General features: G+C 41.6%; 1 protein-coding gene across 1 annotated transcript; it reads left to right on the top strand.

The window, feature by feature from the left end:
* The first annotated feature begins 13,714 nt into the window (after positions 1 to 13,714).
* LOC134638326 (granzyme A-like) lies at positions 13,715 to 15,861 on the top strand. Its single transcript, XM_063488834.1, has 5 exons — positions 13,715 to 13,778; positions 13,977 to 14,118; positions 14,668 to 14,806; positions 15,301 to 15,570; positions 15,700 to 15,861. Exons 1-5 carry the CDS (start codon positions 13,715 to 13,717, stop codon positions 15,859 to 15,861), a joined length of 777 nt encoding a protein of 258 aa, XP_063344904.1.
* Positions 15,862 to 16,649: the final 788 nt, after the last annotated feature.

Raw genomic sequence — 16,649 nt, 5'->3', positions numbered from 1 at the left:
TGTGATGGTTTGTGGATTATTTGATTTTCCAAAACTGTATTTTGGTTGCTGTTACTGTAGAGTCTACATAAATGTGGTTATTTCTGAAAGAATTTCTACAAGAATGGTTCCTAAAATAATTTCTTCTTGCAGTGGAAAATGACCTTTACCCCTTGAAGCCCTCTTTTATTCTCCTACTTGTGAAAAAATAGAACTTACTACTGTTAACTACAAAATTTAGTTAATCTTTTTCCAAATAATATAAAGTAGCCACAAATATGAGTGCTACTTGTTCCAGCAGATGTCTGCTACTACTGCAATAAAATCAAGTAAACAGTTTTTTTTTGTTGTTTGTTTGCTTTTTGAGCATGATAAGATTAAAAAAAATTTTGATAAAGATTTTTTTTTTTTAAACAAAGATTTGTTCTTGAAAACCCCCAGGCAACATTTTTATATACCTTTATCTATTATCTATTTTCTAATAAAGCTAATGGCATGAATAAAAAACAGATGTTTCCTTCTCGCTTTCATTATTTGTACTGCAATTCTTTTAAAATTCTGTCTTTTTACACTAACTCTGAAACTTTAAAAATGTTCGTGATCCAAAACTGACAGTCTTTTGTTTTTAGTATTCAAACTGATTAACTTTTGATGGCTAAGAAACATTTTAGTAATTGTATTTTCAGGAAACAAACCAGCAGATGCAAAGTAATCTTCCGCATCCGTATGAGACACTCTGGATTCTCAATCGACTCCAATAGAATGCCACTCGCGTCAGTAACACACGCTCCAGCCGTTCATTACAGCCCTAACCTTAACCTTAATCATAACATGATCATGATCGCTTTGGAAAACAAAGCAATCATGATCAGAACGTAAAACACATTTACATGTATAGATTCATTCCAAATGGCTCTCATGCCTCCGAACATAACAAGGATTTGCCACATAGCATTGGTATGTTACATGTTGGGATGAGAATGTGTTGCCCTTGGTGGCAGGGCTATAGCTCCCCACATCTACTATAAGAGAGTTACATGGAGAAACCTTGTGAATACAAGGGTGCTCACACACATACAGGTGTGCACATTTGTGTTCACAACTAAAAACCTGGTTGTACAGATTAAAGACATCATGTGTTGTTGGTCTTGAGTGCTGCTCAGTAAAATTCAATATTTATTTTTTTACTGTTACTTATCTTTGTTGTTGCTGTGGTTTCCCTACTGTTGTTCTCTTTTTGCTTGATTTTTTTTTCAGTAGGTGATCAAAGAGACTTTTAGTGACTTTCTCTCTGCATGTTTTCTCCACTCAAGGCTGGTAGTCATCATAAGAATCTTCTGTGTAAAGAAAAAAACTTGAAAAGGACGCTGAATAAGTGAAAATTATGTCAAAGTTATCCAATTCTTTAAAATGAGAACTGCTTTACAGCTTTGCATGTCTGAGTTTAACACAGTCCACAGTGATTTAGTCTTGTGCAGCTACTAAAACAAGCTGGTTTAGTTCATCTCCTTTAAAGACTGCCCATTCTTTAAACCATCTGTCTTCTGAGTGGCTGCCCCTCATAAACGTAAGGTGTGGACAGCAGATTGGCGGGACTTCAGCAATTTCAGCCAAAATTATTCATAACAAGCAAGAATTAATGGCTTGTTTTGGACAGACATGACTTGGAATCACACTGCTACACCACAGTATCCTTCTTCATTTCTTCATATTACCATATAAGAAAAACTCAACAACAAAAACAAACACACACCAGAATTTGAGAATAGAAATCCCGCCTACTGCAGCTCCCTCCTTGCTGTTCTAAACTCCTTACACCAGAGAAACATAGACACATGCATGTACTTACACATGTACTTCATTAGTTAAACCAAAACAAAAAAAACAGGCCTCGATCCTCATACTCATTATATTCCCAGGGTTGCATTATTAGTACGCCTTTCTCTAGCTGCTAATCTGTTTGCTGAGGAACGGTCTGGCAGCCTCCACTGTTGTCCACAAACACCCAGTGGTCCAATCTTACCTGGCTGACTGGGGATCCCCAATGGCCCCCACTTACCATTTTCTCCTTTGGGACCTGGGATTCCCAGCTCAGACTCGTCAGGAAGTTCTGTGGACACACATTTTAAAACGGTAATAATACATTTTATTTTAGTTGCTTATCAAAACACTAAAGACACGAGACGGTCAAAAAGAATGATTCATCAATGATTTATCATTATTCATTAATAGCACACATCATTTCAGGGTTGGTAACTTGGAATATGTGTGTACTTTTATTATGTTTTAGGAGCTATTTAAAAAGAAGATGATAGGCGATTACAGCTGATATATATAAATATATATTTTTTGAAAAGATAATGATGATGTGACACACCTTTTCTCCTCTTTCCCCTTTACTACCTGGCAGGCCCTGTAGTGAAATATAAAAAAGTGTAAAGATAAATAACAAGCTGTAAGGACAGGTAAGACTTTATGTGATATTTATCTCCTAAGAGTTACTGTAGGTCTCACAGGACCTGGGGGGGCCCTTTCTCCTATAGGCCCTGGGCATTTCTTGGAAACCCTGTTTATACATGATAAATAGAATAGGCTGTGTCTGATTCACTGTATGCTTATGCATACAGTGAATCAGACACAGTCAGACAATGTAATTAAGTTACATACTGCATTCGTTTTTTAAAAAGTGTACTGTGTAATAACTACTTTTTTGAGTAATGACCGAGCACTGATCACAACAAAGAAGGGGAAATACCTCCAACATGCACAAACATTTGACCACACAGCATGCAATTCATGTGCAACATGTAATGTAACATGCATGTAATGTGCCTGTAATGTCTGATATGTTGCTTAGCAATGGTGGTGACTCTCAAAGTGGAACCAGTGAGAATCCAGTGAATATCAATGAGAGAATTCATAAGGAATTGAATTAAAGTGATATCGATGATTGAATAAGAATTGCTAAATTGGTAACAACTCCCATCCCTAAACCTCACTGTATAAAAAATAAAAGAACCAAATGAACAGCAGTTGAGCTGAATGTTGTTTTCTGTGTTGAACTACAGTGACAATACTTCAAAGTTTGATTAATAAAGATACTTTGTCCTGAGAGTGGTGCTAGAGGACAGCTTATGTAGTGTCTAAAAGGAAAAAGGTTCATTCACAGTCTAAACTGTTCCCTGATGATAAGACGCACTTTCTCAAACTCTGTGTCATTGCCCAAACTGTTGTTTTTGACCTAAAATTGGCAGCAAAGGCAAAAATGCACATAAATAGATGAAAATGAATTTACGCTTTACCCTGGATCCAGTGATGCTGGGTGCACCACTGTTACCTTCCACACCTCTGATGCCCTGTGAGGCATGTAGCAGAGAGATGGGAACAGAAACAGAGCTCAGCTTAATATGTTCTGTACTGACTGAGATCAAGCAGCTCACCTTGGCACCTGTGATTCCCTCCTCCCCTTTTTGACATGGAGGATTTGAAGTGGGTCTAATAAACACATTGCAATGTGGAGAGAAACATCCCAGCCAAACACTATAATGATCTCTGAAATTTGGCCACCGCCCTCACTTCTTATATACACACACACACACAGACACTCTCAAACAAAGAACATTCCACAGCACATTATATATCCCTTTACCTTCAGTCCAGCTCATCCTTGACCCACTCCCACTCTAAGAAATGTTACGACCACCGGTCACCTCCCTTGAGCCTGGATGCCTGGATGTCTTCAACTTACAATGGGCCCTCTGTGAAGGTGCAATAAAACCTGGGACCCACTTGTCATAACATTCTACATGCATGCATACAACTGGTGACAGAAGTGATCTTGTTATACAGTGGCTTGCAAAAGTATTCGGCCCCATTGAACTTTTCCACATTTTGTCAAATTACAGCCACAAACATGAATCAATTTTATTGGAATTCCACGTGAAAGACCAATACAAAGTGGTGTACACGTGAGAAGTGGAACGAAAATCATACATGATTCCAAACATTTTTTACAAATAAATAACTGCAAAGTGGGGTGTGTGTAGCAGGTTGAAAAGGCTACATGTTTATTTTTGTAAGAAAACTAATTACCCCCTTATTTTTTGTTTATTATTGTGTTGCCAGACCATGGTTATATGTCATTATGCCAGTAGATGGTGCTCTTGCACTGCTGTGGAACTACCAGAGAGACTCTAGCTATAGGCTCTGCGCATGCGCAGCTCAGAAATAAATGAGCTCCGGCCTGAGCAAGACGCTAACTTCGGTGTCCTCTCTATTAATCCACAGTTTGCTCATGTTTGGCTACGCAGTGCTCTCTAGCCTGTGTGCCGCTTGCTGCCGGTCCAGATTCCCCTAGGTCTGGTGCCGGTAACAACTGGGGGCTCGTCCGGGATCGTCTAGTGGTGACGTGTGTGCCAAACGACCAGAACTGGTGTCCAAAGTCTCAGGGAAGGCTGCATTGAGTGCGTCATCCAGGGAGCCCAGGTCACAGTCAAAACGGCAAGATGGCCACTGTTACCCCACGGCGGTTGTTGATAGTAAAGATCCAGAAAAGACTTTGTGATTTGAGTGTGAGCCAGCTGCGCACTGTTCTTTCTTCAGTGGAGGATGGCAGCATGACTCGCAATCTTGATGGCTTAAGTGAACCAGAACTGTATGAACTGATCATCGAGTACATCAGAGGTGAAAAGTTGAGAGCGTTGGAGGATGAAGGTATGGCCCAGCTCCTGCTCCTCGACGACATCGTGAGTGACCTGCTGTCAACGGACGTCGGAGGGGCTGGAGATCATCTGGCCGTGCCGCTTGAGATGGAAGATATTCCTAACCAGCAGCAGGAGTGCCATACTTCACCCCACACTGACTCCACACATCCTGACAGACATCTGTCTATGCCAGCTGACCACATCCCCACTCCACCATCACACCCTAACACAGACTCTCACACACAGCCCATTCTACCGCAGGACAGAGACATCTCCACCTTTCCCTCATCCATGCTAAGAGACACTGATATGCCCACCAAGAACTTCAACATCCCAGCTTCAGCGTCACCGGCGCCTAGTGTCGCTGGGGTTTCCCCTGGCAGGGTGAGTCGTTCGTCCAGAGGATATGACCAAGTTTTGAGTCTCAGTGATGTGGCAGCTTTGTTTCCACGCAGAGAATTCAAGTTGCATGGTGGACAAATTTCAGATCTTGGCTCGGATATGTCCTACAGTAGTCTGTGCAAACAAATTGATGAGGGGTTACAAGAAGGGTTTACTGAGTGTGAAATAATCAGAACCGTGCTAAAGATAATGAAGCCTGGTACTCTCAAGGAAATGTTAACCAACAAAGATGATTTGACAGTTGATGGTTTGAAGAAACTTCTCCGCTCTCATATTCGAGACAAGAATAGCGCTGAACTCTTTCAAGAGCTAAGTAATGCTAAGCAGCAAGACAAAGAGAGTGCACAGCAGTTTTTGTACAGAATTATAGGGTTAAAACAGCGTGTACTATTTGAGTCACGACAGCCTGGTGCAGACTTTAACTATGACAAAAAGCTTGTGCAGGGCACATTTCTTCACACACTTTATCAGGGGTTCAATGAAAAAAACAACTATGTGAGACAAGACCTCAAACCTTTTCTTAATGACTTGCAGGTTAGTGACGACTCTTTGCTTGAACAGATTACAAAGTCCACCAGTGAGGAAGCTGAGAGACTGAGGCGACTGGGTACAACATCTAAAACCAGACCTGTGACTGTAAGTGCCGCTCAGCTTGGTAACACTGACTTGACTGAGCAAGCGAAGGTTGACACTGAGCTACAGGCTAACCGTGCAGCTATTAGAGAACTGACTGCCCAAGTGTCTTCACTGACCAGACAGCTAACTAAAGTGGTGAGCCAGACTGATAGTGTGGCACCTGGAGACTCCTGCTCGCCCCTGAACCACCCTCCAACACCTCCAGCTGAGAGCCGGGGCAGATGTGGTGATTGTGTACAGCAAGGCAAAGTGAGCTGCCCCCATTGCTTTGTGTTTGGCCAGCCAGGACACCGGGCTATTGGCTGCCTGCGGCATAAGGTGTCGGGAAACGGGGTGAGGTCACTGGAGAGGGGCTGCCAGTGACCGAACACGCCGAGGAGTTCCCAGCACACACCAGTTTTGCTAAAACTTCAAGTGTGGTGAGACCAAATGCACCCAGTCATGCACCACCAATGAAACCCACTGCACAGCTTATTGGGAACAGATGTATGGTCTCATGTGCCATCAATGGAGTACCACTTAAGATGCTGCTTGATTCAGGGGCCCAAGTGACTATGGTATCAAGAGCGTGGATAGAGAAAAACATCCCCCACATTAAGATCAAGCTACTCGAGTCCCTCCTTTCAGACCAACCTCTGGAAATAGCGGCAGCTAATGGTACAGATGTTCCATTTGATGGGTGGGCAGACACGGAACTTCAAATTCAGAGTGTGAACTATGGGCATGTCGCCATACAAGTGCCAGTGCTTATCAGTCAGCACAACCTTAACTGTCCTATTTTAGGCAGCAATGTAATAGCTGAAATCCTAAAAACCAATAAAGAACAGAGAGGTGGGGCTGACCTTTCTGCGCTCCTCAAAGAAGCTTTAAGTGTCAGCAGCAGTGCAGTAGATGCTCTAGTTTCAGCACTTCAGATGCCCACCCCTGATGAAATAGATCCTGAGTGTAGTGTGAGAACAGGAAAAAAAGGTGTAATGATTCCTGCAGGACAGATTTGTGAAGTAAAGTGTAGAGTCAGAGAATGGCCAAGAGGTGGCCCACGACTCTTCCAACCAAATCTAGAGAACAGCTGCCCTGAGGGCTTGGAGTTGTTCCCAGCTTTGGTAGATGTCCCCAGTGGGTTGACAAAAATTGTTAAGATTCCCATTCAGAATCCTACCAAACATGACATTTTTCTCTCCAAAAGAACCATCTTAGGTACATTGGAAGAGGTGACTGAAGTAAAACCTGTCAAGTATCTCTCTGCTGACACCGGGTCATCAGCCCATACAAATGTAAAAGTGTGTTCAGTTCAGCTAGGTAACGAAAAGCACCAGACGGAAGTCAATGAAGTTCAGAGATGGCATCCACCTGTTGATTTGTCCTACCTGACGGAGGATGAACAAAGGGTAGTTAGAGACATGTTATATGAACAGTCAGATGTTATACCCAAAGTGACTCTGACATTGGTTGCATCCCAAGCTTGCAGTTGAAAATTAATCTGAAAGACGATACGCCTGTCCAGACATCCTACAATTCGGTCCCCAAACCTTTGTATAAAGAGGTAAAAGAATATGTTCAGAATTTGCTGGACAACGGCTGGATCAGAAAGTCCACATCACCCTACTCATCTCCGGTGGTGTGTGTCCGAAAGAAAGACAAAGGTTACGCTTGTGTATTGACTTTCGGGGCCTTAACCGTAAAACCATTGCTGACCGCCACCCACTACCACGCATCCAAGACCTGCTGGATAATTTGGGGGGCTATTCATGGTTTTCAATACTCGACCAGGGTAGTGCGTACCACCAGGGCTTTGTTGATGAAAGCTCAAGACACCTGACTGCATTCAGCACGCCTTGGGGGTTGTACGAGTGGATCCGCCTCCCATTTGGCCTTACCAACGCCCCAGCAGCATTTCAGAGATGCATGGAGGGGGTCCTTGATGGTCTGAGGGATGAGTGCTGCTCACCATATTTAGATGATGTGCTTTGCTTTTCCAAGACTTTTCATGACCATGTTGATGATCTGAGGCGTGTGCTTTGCCGCCTGCGGGAGCATGGTGTGAAGCTACGTCCCAAAAAATGTGAACTGTTTAAGCGTCAGGTCAGGTATGTTGGGCGCTTGGTGACCAGTGAAGGTGTCCAGATAGACCCAAAAGATCTCGAAGCAGTGGAACATTTGAGAGACAGAGAGCCAAAGAACGTGGGAGAGGTCAGAGCCCTCCTAGGATTTCTAGGTTATTACAGGACGTTCATTCAGGACTTTTCTAGAATAGCGAGACCACTGTTTAAGCTTATTGAGAGTCCCAGTGATCCTAGCCTGCAATGTAGCTCAACTAGAGCCAAAATCAAGTTAAAGCGCACAAATGGTGGTCAGCTTCCATCCAAAACACCAGTACGATGGACAGCAGAACATCGTACTGTGGTGTCACGTCTGGTGGATATGTTAACCAGTCCACCTGTCCTGGCTTACCCAGATTTCAGTTTGCCCTTTGTGCTACACACAGATGCATCAAATGAAGGCCTGGGGGCTGTGCTTTATCAGCAACAGGGGGAAAAGCTCTGTGTCATTGCTTATGGTTCCAGAACACTCACGCCCGCTGAGAAAAATTACCATCTCCATTCTGGCAAGCTTGAATTCCTTGCCCTGAAGTGGGCAATTTGTGATAAATTTAGGGATTACCTCTACTATGCACCCACTTTCACAGTGTACACAGATAATAATCCCCTCACATACATCTTGAGCACAGCAAAGTTAAACGCTGTGGGACATCGGTGGGTGGGCGAATTAGCTGACTTCCATTTCACTGTAAAGTATAGACCAGGCAAGTCCAATACAGACGCTGACACGCTCTCCCGCTATCCATTGCCACTTCAGGAACACCTCATGGAGTATACTGAGACACTGTCCCCAGAAGTGGTTTCTGCAATCTGGCAAGGAGACAAAGCCATGAGAGACGGTGATGTACCATGGGTGGCTGCACTGCACTGTGTTGATGACACACCCCCTGAAGGTGCCCCTGTCATCACCCCAGAAAACATCAGGGCTGCGCAGAGGGAGGACCCCCCTATCTGTGAGGTGATAAACTTGAAAAAAAGTAGATGGAGTCCTAATAGTAAAGACAAGAGACAGCTAGGACAAGAGACACGTAGGCTAGTACATGAATGGAACAGACTTGTACTCGAGAAAGAAATACTATACAGACAGACTGGACAAAGAAAGCAGCTGATTCTACCCAGTAAGTTGAAGCAAACTGTACTGAGACACCTGCATGATATGGGACATGTTGATGCTGACAAAGTCATTCAGTTAGCAAGGGAAAGGTTTTACTGGCCTTTTATGCAGCGTGAAATTGAGGACTATGTCATTCGCCAGTGCCCTTGTATCAAACAGAAACAGCCCAGTGTCCCAGAGAGAGCGCCAATGGGCTCGATAACAACCAGTGCCCCCTTTGAACTCATTTCGGTTGACTATTTACATCTAGAACCAAGTAAAGGTGGCTTCGAGTACATTTTAGTTTTGGTTGATCATTTTACCCATTTTGCCCAAGCTTACCCGACTAAGAATAAATCTGGCAAAACAGCAGCTGAGAAAATCTTTCTTGACTTTATTCCGCGTTTCGGGTACCCTGAAAAGCTGCATCATGACCAAGGCCGGGAGTTTGAGAACAACCTTTTCCAAAGACTCCAACAGCTGGCAGGAATAGGCCACTCTCGAACAACCCCCTACCACCCACAGGGAAATCCTGTTGAGCGTCTAAATAGAACACTTCTACAAATGCTACGGACTCTTCATGAGGAGAAAAAGGCAGAATGGAAGGATCATTTGCCCCATATAGTCCATGCATATAACTGCACGAGACATGAAGCAACGGGCTATTCACCTTTCTTCCTCCTTTATGGAAGAGCCCCACGCTTGCCTGTTGATCTGCTTTTTGATTTAAAACCTGAAAAAGAGTCACAGTCCAGACAGGAGTATGCACAAAAGTGGGCTGCACGCATGCAGGAAGCCTATAAAATTGCTTCAGAAAACAGTGCAAAGTCCTCTGCAAAGGGGAAAAAGCATTATGATCAGCACATCAAAGGCATCGCACTGCAACCAGGAGATTGAGTGCTTGTCAGAAACCTCTCTGAGCGAGGTGGTCCAGGCAAACTCCGTGCCTACTGGGAAAAGAAAGTTCACAGAGTTGTTGAGAAGATTGGAGATGGACCTGTATATAGGGTACAATCAGAAACAGGAGACAAAACCCTTCGTGTCCTGCATCGAAACCTCCTGCTGCTTGTGACTGATTTGCCGGTGGAGCAAGATCAGCAGGGACGTCAGAAAAGACAAACACAAAGACTGGGAGAGACAAACCCCAATGGAACAGTGGAACATGAGTCTGATCATTCGGATGAAGAGGAAGGATACACATACAGCCTGAGAACTATACCTGTGTATCAGTGGAGGAGAGTTAACCCCAAAAGGCCTCAGCCGAGACCACACAGTGAACTGAGGGCTGTAGCTCCTGAGTTTCAGCCAACAAGACACGAAATGGAATCAGTGGAAGTGCAGCAGGGAAGTGCAGTCCCACCAGCTGTATCTACAGAACCAGCAGATTTCCCAATGCCTGTTGTTTCATCCCCAACTGTGGAAACCCAGGAGGAACCTGCAACCGAGGATCTTATGGAGGACACAGGGTCGGAGAGCTGTGTGGATAACAGGGACCCTGCCCCAGAGACACCAGAATGGGATGTGCCACCAATACGGAGGTCGACCAGAGCTGTGAAACCGAGAGAGGTTTTTACATATAGCCAAATGGGACAGCCTTCATATCAGCTCTGGAGACCTGGAGCAAACATGATGCTTGCATGCGTTCCCTGCCACATGCCACTTTACCCAGCTGTTCCTGACTGTTGTTACCCCACACCAGTATGGACATGTTAGACTGGTGACCAAAAGACCTTTTGACATTACTCCTGGAACTGTAACAGTTTTGACTATTAGACTTTAAAGACTTTGGGCAAACGCCATGAAGTGTGTAGTTTGGTTCCAGATGTCCGGAGCCATCTCTTAAAGCAGGGGAGAGTGTAGCAGGTTGAAAAGGCTACATGTTTATTTTTGTAAGAAAACTAATTACCCCCTTATTTTTTGTTTATTATTGTGTTGCCAGACCATGGTTATATGTCATTATGCCAGTAGATGGTGCTCTTGCACTGCTGTGGAACTACCAGAGAGACTCTAGCTATAGGCTCTGCGCATGCGCAGCTCAGAAATAAATGAGCTCCGGCCTGAGCAAGACGCTAACTTCGGTGTCCTCTCTATTAATCCACAGGTACTGACAAACAAACTTTTATGTTACCGAACTGGTTCTGAATGTCATGTAAGTTGAGTAACAACTGTTCGGCTATATTTTCAGATGATTGTGATGATGCTGTTTTGTGGTATTTTGTTGTAATGAGTATTAGTGTATCATCGGCATAATGCTACATAGCACTATAAGTGTATGCTATGGCGGTGGCAACCTGCGACTTCAGAAAATGTGTTGTAGTGTTTGTTTTAGTGTTATCCAAGCAGTACTGAGTACATGTATTAAGGGGAAAGCTTTTCGTTGGTGAAACAACTTTTGCAGTAGTCTGCCGCCATGTTGTGTTGCGTTCAGGGGACGCCATGTTCAAAAGTAATAGCGTATCTGGCGCGAATGTGGGGAAAGGTTGTGTGAATGTGAGATGGGTTATTTTGGTATGTTGTTATGCTTTAGCCGTGAGTGTTTTGTTTAAGTTGTATGTAAAGTCATTTTGAATTAGTTTGTATTTATTTTGCTTTTGAGAGAATGCTTTTTGTAACTTTATTTTTGTTTATGAACTCTGTTATTTTATGGGAAGAATGCATGGTCTAGTGTGATTTGTATTGTGTATATGTAGAAATAAATGAGCTCCGGCCTGAGCAAGACGCTAACTTCGGTGTCCTCTCTATTAATCCACAGTTTGCTCATGTTTGGCTACGCAGTGCTCTCTAGCCTGTGTGCCGCTTGCTGCCGGTCCAGATTCCCCTAGGTCTGGTGCCGGTAACATGTGCGTAATTATTCAGCCCCCTGAGTCAATACTTTGTAGAACCACCTTTTGCTGCAATTACAGCTGCCAGTCTTTTAGGGTATGTCTCTACCAGCTTTGCACATCTAGAGACTGAAATCCTTGCCCATTCTTCTTTGCAAAACAGCTCCAGCTCAGTCAGATTAGATGGACAGCGTTTGTGAACAGCAGTTTTCACATCTTGTCACAGATTCTCGATTGGATTTAGATCTGGACTTTGACTGGGCCATTCTAACCATTCCATTGTTGCCCTGGCTTTATGTTCAGGGTCGTTGTCCTGCTGGAAGGTGAACCTCCGCCCCAGTCTCAAGCCTTTTGCAGACTCCAAGAGGTTTTCTTCCAAGATTGCCCTGTATTTGCCTCCATCCATCTTCCCATCAACTCTGACCAGCTTCCCTGTCCCTGCTGAAGAGAAGCACCCCCAGAGCATGATGCTGCCACCACCATATTTGACAGTGGGGATGGTGTGTTCAGAGTGATGTGCAGTGTTCGTTTTCCGCCACACATAGCTTTTTGCATTTTGGCCAAAAAGTTCCATTTTGGTCTCATCTGACCAGAGCATGTTTGCTGTGTCCCCCACATGGCTTGTGGGAAACTGCAAACTGGACTTATGGTTTTCTGTTAACAATGGCTTTCTTCTTGCCACTCTTCCATAAAGGCCAACTTTGTGCAGTGCACGAGTAATAGTTGTCCTATGGACAGATTCCCCCACCTGAGCTGTAGATCTCTGCAGCTCGTCCAGAGTCACCATGGGCCTCTTGGCTGCATTTCTGATCAGCGCTCTCCTTGTTCGGCCTGTGAGTTTAGGTGGACGGCCTTGTCTTGGTAGGTTTACAGTTGTGCCATACTCCTTCCATTTCTGAATGATCGCTTGAACAGTGCTCCGTGGGATGTTCAAGGTTTGGGAAATCTTTTTGTAGCCTAAGCCTGCTTTAAATTTCTCAATAACTTTATCCCTGACCTGTCTGGTGTGTTCTTTGGACTTCATGGTGTTGTTGCTCCCAATATTCTCTGAGACAACCTCTGAGGCTGTCACAGAGCAGCTGTATTTGTACTGACATTAGATTACACACAGGTGCACTCTATTTAGTCATTAGAACTCATCAGGCAATGTCTATGGGTAACTGACTGCACTCAGACCAAAGGGGGCTGAATAATTACGCACACGCCACTTTTCAGTTATTTATTTGTAAAAAATGTTTGGAATCATGTATGATTTTCGTTCCACTTCTCACGTGTACACCACTTTGTATTGGTCTTTCACATGGAATTTCAATAAAATTGATTCATGTTTGTGGCTGTAATGTGACAAAATGTGGGAAAGTTCAAGGGTGCCGAATACTTTTGCAAGCCACTGTAGTGTAGATCAACTATGAGTAAACAGTACAAATATAACAAACAGATTACTTTTTAGTTTGCTTTACACATTGTCCAAACATGGCTTTTGACCAGTAACATTAAAAAAAAATTCAACTAATCACTATGCAAAGCAATCGGATTCTACTCCAAGTACAACTGAGACATTGTCTCAGCTGTATCCTGCTGACCAGCCTACACATTCCTCTTGATTGTCCCATAAGTTTGAATGACAATATGTCATGAAATATGGAAGTCTTTAAAGCACAGAATGAAAATTACAATAATCTAAGTTTAGTTTAACCGTCATACAAGCACAATGAAGTATTCATCCATGAGAAATACACCTAGTCAAATTTCTCACGATCAAAAAGTGTCTAAATGTACGTGCGTGTTGCTGTTGTTATTATTGTTGTTGGTGGTGAATGGGGTAAGATTGTTAATATATTTAATCACAAGTGTTTGGGTGTCTATTTTGCTGACTTGTTCATTTCAGTTGTCAAACCACATCCTTTCAGCTCTCTATATAAAGGTGAATGTCACAGTGGGTTTCAGTGCATTCAACATCTATGAGAGACGAAATGCAAAATGTTCTGCCTGAGTAATTTCAGTGTTTTAATTTCATGCATGCTCCTCTTGATCATCCAGCCAGGTGATTAATGATTTCTATTGAACTTTAATTTACTTGTAGATCATTTTCTCATGCATTTAAACAAGCAGAATGCATAGTCACATTATTGATATCTTTCAGCATTAGCAAAGCAGCTGGTGAAGGATGTTTGTTACATGAATCTGTTTTCAGCTTTATCGTCTGCTGACTTTATGTGATGGATATTTCCTTTTTTTCTAGGTCATGGGTCTGAAATTATTGAAGGGAAAGAAGTCAAGCCACACTCATTGCCTTTCATGGCCCATGTGGAAAGCAAAAAATCTTTCTGTGGAGGGACGTTAATCCATCCACAATGGGTCCTGACAGCTGCACACTGCACCAAGTAGGAACATGAGGACTTACACACACACACACAAAGAAGTATATGGTTCTATATATATACATATCACAAATTCTTTATTTTCTTACCATAGATAGAAATATAGAAATCAAATTGACATCAAACATACTGTCTGTTGTTTTTATAAAAAAGACCTGTAAGCCTGCAAGACATAAGTAGATTTGTGTGCATTGTCTGCAAATATTAATTTTGGTCATAATTCAAGAAATGAGAAAAGAAAGATTAAATGTTTATTTAAACCAGAATAATCATGTTACAAACAAGAAATGTGTGGTAATCACTGTCACTGAAAGAGAAATTGCACTATGAAATTTTCATAACTGCAACATTAATATTGTTGAAATTCAGCTGGAGGAAAACTCCATGCAGTCTCTATAATAGCCATAAACCAAATATATATATAATAACACACATGTACTGAAGTAGCTATGCAGCTATGATATTTTGATAATTGTTTTATTTAAAAAGGTTAATCTGACCTATTAACCTTTTATATAAGTGAAATTTCACTAATACTTTTTTCTTCTACAGTATGACTCAGGTGACCCTGGGAGCACACTCAATCAGGAATAAAGAAAAAGATTCTAAGCAGGTCCAAACAGTTGATAAACGTTTTCCTCATCCTGACTATTACAAGGCAATCAAGGGCAATGACCTCATGTTGCTCAAGGTAAAGTGATAATTCATTGTCCAAAAGCAAGTGAAAGAGAGATGCATTAATGTGAACAAGTTTGTTTGTAATCTTATATGATTTATTTCTGTGCATGTATGGACATATTTGAATAAATCACTGTGCCTATTTTGGATTTTCCAAGCAAAATACAAATAAATGAGTGGTGTTTCAAGACTTTAGCACATGCTGCATATAGAGTGAATACTAAAATTTAAGGCCAGCTCTCTATAAGTAATGTAGTCATTATCAATATGTAATTTTTATTTATATATATATATATATATATATATATATATATATATATATATACGTATATATATATATATATATATATATACACGCATACACATATATATATATATATATATATATATATATATATATATATATATATATATATATATATATATATATATATATGTATGTGTGTATATATATATACATATATGTATGTGTATATATTACTTTATTTATTTTTTTTTTTTTTTCAGTTGAACAAACCAGTAAAGCTAACCAAGACAGTGAAATGTCTCCAGTTAGCCAAAACTGTCAAGGACCCTCCAGCTGGAAGCAAGTGTCTGGTGGCTGGATGGGGAAAAACTGAAAACAACAAAACATCAGATGTTCTCCTGTCTGTCAATGTGACTGTGGTCAGTAGACAGACATGCAACTCTCGTGATTATTACAACCACAACCCCGTTATCACCAGTGACATGATATGTGCTGGTTCAAATGGTGAAAAAAAGGCTGATACCTGTCAAGTAAGTATATAGAAAGTATGGGGTTTTTTTCTTGTTGGAAGTAAATATCCATCCAACTCAACACCCTTTTGACATTGTGACACCTGTAAGTTAGTCAAAGAAAGACTAATATATTTGTTCTTTTGTCAGGGGGATTCAGGAGGACCACTCGTGTGCAACGGGGTGCTGGTTGGAGTCACTTCTTTCGGACGAGGTTGTGGTATCATTAAAAAACCTGGAGTCTACTCATTTCTCTCAGAGAAACAACTCAAGTGGATCAAAAAAACAATGCAATCCTTAGAAATGTTATGAACCCACAGGTGTCAATCCGTACAAGCTGAGCAAGAAGGGAATCTTTTCTTTGATAATAACTGTCCATGCCTTTAATGTAGACTGCTTACATGACTATTAGCCATTTTATCATTTCATATTCATATTATATTTTCTGATATTTCAGTTTCTGTTAGCTTGATGAAATTCTTTGTTATCTATGACAAATATTTTTTTTGAGCATGCTCTTTTTTGTTGATTTTTCATTCCATCTATCGCTGCTTAAAACCCCTCATAGGATATTTTTATAAACATTCTACTCTATAATAAAGCTCTGTCTTTCATTGTTTGTAACTCTTTCCAAGTGTCATTTTTTTTACTCTGACACCTTCTACCATCAAAGCTTGATATTTCAGTCCTTTGGTTTTAGTGTTCAAATTAAATAACTATAATGACTAAGAAAAGACAAATAAGACAATTAATGTAATGTCAACACAGAGAATATTAACTTGCAAAACATAGAAAGAAAAAAGTGTGATAAAGCTCTCACTCAGAGCAGACCACAGCAGACAAATGCTAAGTCTCTATATAGGAAGAGTGCAAAATTTCACCAAAGCCCACAAGACTATGACTTACTCAGTGTGCACATTTTCAGAGGAAATGCCAGCACTATGTTCATAATCTCAGTATATGCCCCAACACTCTTTCAATTATCATTTCTTACCTCCACAAATCCTGTTTCATTTTGATTCAACCGGCCCTCTTTTTTCCTGAATAACACAATGTAGTTTTTATTCATTATGATACATTTGACCACAGGTGTTAAATTA

This window comes from Pelmatolapia mariae, linkage group LG12 (assembly GCF_036321145.2).
Source record: "Pelmatolapia mariae isolate MD_Pm_ZW linkage group LG12, Pm_UMD_F_2, whole genome shotgun sequence".
Classification (NCBI taxonomy): Eukaryota; Metazoa; Chordata; class Actinopteri; order Cichliformes; family Cichlidae; genus Pelmatolapia; species Pelmatolapia mariae.
The sequence above is the reverse complement of the archived record's forward strand: the minus strand, read 5'-3'. Positions and strand labels throughout refer to the sequence as shown.